The 6,565-nt window shown below is 65.7% G+C and overlaps 1 protein-coding gene across 1 annotated transcript; it reads right to left on the reverse strand.

Annotated features, from left to right (window-relative positions):
• Nucleotides 1-592: 592 nt before the first annotated feature.
• Nucleotides 593-1,501, reverse strand: FNDC10 (fibronectin type III domain containing 10). The gene has a single exon (XM_079696702.1). It carries the CDS (start codon nt 1,473-1,475, stop codon nt 777-779), a length of 699 nt encoding a protein of 232 aa, XP_079552828.1. The 5' UTR covers nt 1,476-1,501; the 3' UTR covers nt 593-776.
• Between the last annotated feature and the right edge of the window lie 5,064 nt (nt 1,502-6,565).

Raw genomic sequence — 6,565 nt, forward strand, 5'->3', positions numbered from 1 at the left:
ACCAGCTTCCCCCGAGGTCAGGGGACACTCACCCCCGGAAACAGCTGGACGCTGGGCCGCCTGCTGAGCTAAGTCATGGCTCCCAACTTGTCAAACGCCCACATAGGGAAACACCGCAGGACGCTTCTTACCCAAACTGGATGCTCTTGCAAAGCTTGAAGGGAGGGTCCCCAGGGGGGCTCTGGCCAGAAGCACGCACAATCTGCCAGTATCGGGGCCACAGACCCTCTTGGACAGCACTGGAAGGGTGGCTGGCTCCCGCAGTGGGCCCGAGATACTAAGGCACGAAGCTACCTAAGCCCATTGGGGTGGGGCGGGGAGAGGACAGGCTCCAAGTGGCCCCCTTGAGTCGGAAAAGCACACAGTGACCAAGCCATGACGACAGCCTGTTTTTTTTCAACTCGGCACAGGCTGGAGGCGCAGGGTGACGGCCCGGGGGTGCCAATGGCTCTTGCGAGAAGAGTCTCTGTGCTCTGACGGTCCCCCCCAAGGGCTCTGGAGAGCGGGGAGAGCCCTGCACGCGGCTGGCATCTCCGCTCAGGCCCAAGGGCCAGTCCCGAGCTGGAGTTTGGGAGGCGGCTGCTCAGCTGGAAAGGTCGTGCGGTGATTCCAAGGCCCTGCGAAGGACCGGCCGGTGCCCCATCTATCTCCAGCAAGCCCTGCGTGGAGATCCTAAGGAGGGAGCAAGAGCGGGGAGGGGAGAGCGGGCCAAGGGCCTGGGGCCTCCCGCACCCTAGTCGGGCAGGCAGAGCCCGGGCTGGCGGGCGCCTCGCTCTTCAGGGCTGCCTGCGCAGGCCCGGGCGCCCGAAGGCCGGGTGCATGAGGTTCTCCGTGATGTAGGCCACGAGCAGGCAGATGACCACGAGCATGACGCAGATGGAGCCGCCCACCGCCGTCATGGCCACAACGATCTCCCGCATGCCGGCCGGCTCGGCGGCGAACTCCACGCACTCGGCGGACGCGGCGGGCTCCGGGACGACAGCGGGCTCCGGGGCGACGGCGGGCTCGGCGCGCAGCGGCAGCGACTGCAGGCACAGGCGGTAGCGCACGCCGTCGTGCACGTCGGGCAGCAGGTAGTCGCGGCAGGAGGCGCCGAGCAGCACGCGCTCGCACGGGAAGCGCGTGTAGGCGCCGCGCCACGAGCAGTTGAGCGCGAAGGCGCGCACGCGGCGCGCCTCGGCCGGCGCCAGGCGCCACTGCAATAGCACGCTGCGGTTGCGCAGGACGCTGGCGCGCAGCGAGCGGCCGGCCGAGGCGTGCGCCGCGCAGGCGGGCGCCTGGCAGCGGAAGCCGCGCGCCGGGCTGCGGAAGCACAGACGCCCGCCGCCCGCCTCGGGGCCCTCGGGCAGCACCTTGTAGGGACACCAGGGCGCGTCGGCCGACGGCTCCCAGCCCGGCGGCGTCGGGGCGGCCGCGGCGCAGGGCGGCGGCGCGCAGGCGGCCAGCAGCAGCAGCAGCAGCAGTGGAGCGCGCATCCTGCGGCTGGGCCGGGCGGCGGCGGGGCGCGGGCTCGGGGGCACACGGGCGCGGGCAGTGGGTCACACCGGCCGCGCCGCCGCTCCCCGCGCTCGCCCGGCTCGCCGCGCCCTCCGCCGCCGCCCGCTCCGACCCGCCCCCGCGCCCCGTGCGCGCTCGGACCCGGCGCGGCGGCGGAGGCGGGGCCACCCCGCGCCCCGCCCCCCTTAACCCTCGCCGGGCCGCGGCCCCCCCGGAGGGCGGATCTCGAAGGAGAGGGGGCGGCCGCGCAGGTGGGGAGGGGGCCGGCGCCGCCGGGGCGACTGTGCTCCTCGGTGCCTCGGCCTCTTGCCGTGTGAGTGCCCTTCGGAACCCTGACCTTTCCCCGCCCCTGCCAGGCTTTTTCCGGGCTTTCCCCTGGGCCGCGGCGGGCTGGGGTCTCGAGTCGTGGCACCCGGGGGCAGCTCCGCGGCTCTCCTTGGCCACACCTGGCAAGGATGCCGTGCCTCCAGATGGTGGGGAGCAGCGGCCTGGAGCGAGCGTGCGCTGCTCCACGCCGCCCCATCCCAGACCCGCGGTGGGGACCGGCAAAGAAAGGGTCCCATCTGCCGTGACCTGGAGGGGTTGAGGACGGAAACTCCTTCGCCCTCAGGGCTTCTGCTCCTTTAGAGGTGGACAGCGCCGACCTGGGAGGGGCGCCAGAGAGATGAGACTTCCTCTGCTGAAAACTATTCACTCCGCACCAAAGAGGCAGCTACAGGGTGGACCACTCTCGGCTCTAATTAATCCTTCCCCCGCCTCCCCGCAGCTATGGCCCTGGGGCAGCACTCCGGATCGCCCGGGAAGAGGGTCAGGGCCGGACAAAGGGAACAGCCCCGCCACAAGCCCACCTGGTGCAGCGGGTGGGCATCACTACCCGGGGAAGGAGGGACACATACCTTCCCCCACTCCGGTGTCCAGGAGCTCTGAGACCGTAGGCCCTCCATCCCCTCCAGCCTAACCGTCCCGTGCTCAAGACACCTCTCCAGGGCCAGGGGACACCTAGCCAGGCCTGTCCGACGTGACCGTGTGAAGTAGGAGCACATCATGGGCGGGGAGGCCAGGAGGGGTCCCTGGCACCTGTCCTGTGGACTGTAGTCTCCCGGCAGCCACTTCCAGGTGCTGTTCTCATCTGGGGGAGAGAGAGGAGGGACTAGGTGGGCTGCAACACTCACTGAGTCCTTGGTCCGCATACACCCACACAAGGAGCACCCCACCTCCACCCCCGCCTCACTATTTCCTGGTCGTCCCCCCATATTCCAGGTCAGCACCAGATCGCAAGCCCTCTACCAGAGCCTGAAGCCAAGGGTCAGCGGCCCCCTACCCAGACCCAGCACACCGGCCAGAAAACCCTGCCCCCATCACCAGGCCTCTCCATGTCCTTGAGACCCCAAACAGGGTCTCCCCAGACCGCTGCACCTAGTGGGGGAGGGCTGGAGGCAAAGGTTTGGAGAGAGGCACCCCTGGCCCCGCCCCTGGCTTCTACCCGCTCCCCAGGCAGGGAGGGCCCTGGGCTCAGACTCCTGCCCAGCTCTGTGGGGGACTCAGGGGGCAGAAAGTGACAGTGATCCACGGACCCCGCGTCTTCACCCCGAGCTCCCTGGGGCCTCGACCAGCTTGTTCACACCGGTTTCCCGGGGAAGCTGAGGTCGCTGCGGCCGCTCTGCCCGAGGGGTAGGGACGGGACAGTGGTCAGAGGGGGCCATGCTCTACGGTGGCCCAGGTCTCCACTGCCAGGTCTTCTGGGCCAGAGAGCAGCCAGGTGACCATTCCACCTGCCCACTCCAGAGAGGAGCTGGGCAGAAACGGGACTGTTAGAGCTTTTGCAGCTGGTGGGGGGTAGGGGAGAGAATCCAGTTAGATCCAGCCTGAGGCCTCCCTGCGGAGCCTGATGCCCATGCCCTTAGCCTGTTCTGGGGCTGGGGGCTTACCAGTGCTGAGCTTTTCCTGGTCTGGCAGCTCCTGGCTAGGTGGAAGGGCCAGGCATGGGGTTGCCAGCTCTGCTGCTCCCCCACCTGGGCATTTTCTCTGTGCAGGGCATCTTTGGGCAAAGAGCAGGTGAGGGTAGGGGGAGGGCTGTGCCCTACGTGTCCCTGTGCAGGATCTGTTGAGCTGCCGCAGGATTGGGGAGGGCAGATGTGAGAAAGCTCTGCTTCCCAGCTGAGGGTTCTGGGCTGGTGAAGCAAACTGTCCCCAGAGATCACAGGGGACCCCACCCTTCACCCCACATCAGGCCCCATACCCACCTCTGCAGCTGCCCCTGCCAGTGGCCAGCGGGGTCTCCGTCTGTTGTCCTCCGAAGGTCCAGTACCAGGGCTTAGCTCTGTGGAGGGGCTGGAGCCCCCTCTGCCACCAGCCACAGCCTCTGAGGAACGTGGATGGATTCTGGGCCCCTTCCCCTGGCCCCATAGAGACAGCCCATCTCAGATCCTGGATCTACCAGCCCTGAGATCGCCCAGCCAGAGCCCCCTGACAGCTCCCTGCCCAGAAGTAGGAGCATCTGGGGCTGCCCCATTAAGGGAAGGTGAGGAGGAAGTCAAGGTCAGTACCCACCTTCCCCAGGTAGCCGAGTGTGGCACTAGTGGCCTCCCTCCCACCAGAAAGGGCACGTGGGCAAGACCGCAGAGACCAGACGGCCCACCTTTAAGCTGCTGCCCACCAATCAGGGTAGCTCCCTCACTGCACAGAGACCCTCCTTCTGGCTGGAGCCAGCTTCCTAGGCAATTGCACTGGAAACCAGAGGATGGAGCCCCAGCTGTGCAGACACGGAAGCCAGTGCTGGGCACAGCCAGGCTGGAGTGAAGACAGGGGAGGGGCAGCAGACAGGGAGGGACCAACACGTGAGCTGAAGGCAAACCCAATGCCCCCACACCCCACACCACGTCGCGGGCAGGTGGCACCTTCCTGCCCCACGCTTGTCCTGACTCCCAGTGCTAGCGCCTCCATTCCCTTTTGGGGCCTCTATTCTCTGCTCTCAGGCTGTGGGGCTTTGGGTGGGCTCACCCACCTCGCCCAGGGGCTGGTGGAGCACCCAGGCCTGGCCAGTCAGACCAGCCCCTTGGCCTCAAGGCCTTTGCTGAAGCTTACGGGAAAGTGTGGTTGCTCTACTGGCAGAAGTAGATGTCCAGCTGCTGATAGAAAGGTATCTCAGGGGAAGAGCTGGTCTGAGAATGAAGCCACCCCCTGAGGGAGGCAAGAAACCTGCCAGAGGGACTTCCCTGGTGGTCCAGTGGTTAAGAATCCGCCTTCCGATGCAGGGGACACGGGTTCGATCCCTGGTCGGGAAACTAAGATCCCACATGCCACGGGGCAACTAAGCCTGCACACCGCAACTACTAAGCCTACGAGCCACAACTAGAGAGAAGTCCACGAACCGCAATGAAAGATCCCGCATGCCGCAACTAAGACCCAACGCAGCCAAATAAATAAATAAATATACAATATTTTTTTAAAAAGGAAGAAAAGAAAGCTGCCAGAGTATTTGCACCAAGTGTCTGGATCCAACCTTGCCTGAAGCAAGCCCACCCCTGGACTTCAAAGGCACAGGGGCCAGGAAAGCCCCTCTGTGCAGACACGGGAACACCAGCTTTCTGACCATTGCACCTCAGAGTCCCACCCAGCGCGTGGCCTGCAGGCCCCACTGACCTTGCCAACTCCACCTCCCACCCCTCCACCCTGACCCCTTCCCTTTCCTAGAACCCCCAGGTCACTCCCTCTGCCTGACGTTCCCTCCCTGAAGACCTGAGCATCTTCCCCCAGCCCTCCCCCGCCCCCCCCCCACCCTGGCTGAGGTCCAGAGGCCCGCCCCCTTCCCCAGCTGTGGACTGTGGACACAGACTGAACCCCAGGGCTGAGCTTCCTGCGAGGGGCCAGCAAGGTGAGGCAGAGACCACAAGGAAGGAGAAACCATTTCTGTGCAAAAGGAAAACGCGGTTTCCCGGGGCTCCTGTTGGGTGAGCAAGCGGGGACTCGACGTTGGCGGTCCAGCTGGGGCTGGCCCTGAGGGTGGGGCGGGCAAGGAGGGGCGAGGCCTCCACCCGGCCCCCGCAGGTCCGGCTAGGACACACCTCCCTGTCTGAAGGGCCGCTTTCCAGAGGTCACCAGCTGTGTGGTTATTTCTTGGACGTTTTCTTTAAATCCGTTTACAGGAAACATCATATCACAACCACAAATAAAAGAAAAGTCAACGTCAGACGGTGTCGGCTTCTGGGCTTCCTGCTTGGAGGCTTCAGACTGACTGTCAAAGTGTGTCCGCAGAAGCCTCCGCGGCCTTCATGCTCTCCAAACCCTGCTGCTGGCCGTCCCCCGGCATCCCTGTAGTCCCCCCCGACTCGGGGAGGGGGCGTACAGGTGACTTCACTCAGGTTGCACCTCACTGGCGGGGGTCCAAGCTCCAGAACCTGTGGGAAATGGGTCCGCCCAGCAGGGGAGGTTGGATCAGCCTGAAGCAACAACAGCAACTTCCAGGGAAGCCCCTGCCTCCAGACAAGGTGATGCCCCCCAGCCCATCCGGGCTGGGAGAAAGAAGCTGGTGTTGGGCCGCTCGGACCCTGAGCACGGAGGTCACGGGGACACGCGGGTGACCACTGTGTGGGTTGTATGAAAAGGAGAGGGTTGGGGCGGCAGCTCGTCCTCGGCCCCTCCGGCCTCGGCGTTCACGGTGTCCTCAGGGGCCAGGAACCACCGCTCTGCTGCCTTTGCATCTCCGGCTGCCGAGGGTCCTCTCTCTTCCCGCAGGCCAGCCTTGCTCACACCCCAGAGGCCCAGAGGGTTTGGGGGTGTGGCCTCACATCCTGGGAAGGGGGCCTTTTCGGGGCGCAGTGCTCCCTTCTTGGCAGAGCTGGGCTCTGAGAAGTGGGTCGTCGAGCTCAGGCTGGTCTCTGTGGGGCTGCATTTCTCACCTGCGGGACCTGAAGTTGCCTCCAGCCACTGGCTGGACGGCCCAGACCGCTGTGTGGCCCCGGGGCTCCAGTGCCCCATCCCCGGTAGGTGAACCTGAGGGGGGCGACCCGCACCCCATGCCCTGTGAGGGGAGGGAGAGCAGAGGGGACACTAGAGAGAGACTCTGCCT

Source organism: Hyperoodon ampullatus (genome assembly GCF_949752795.1).
Source record: "Hyperoodon ampullatus genome assembly, chromosome: 2".
Taxonomy (NCBI): Eukaryota; Metazoa; Chordata; class Mammalia; order Artiodactyla; family Ziphiidae; genus Hyperoodon; species Hyperoodon ampullatus.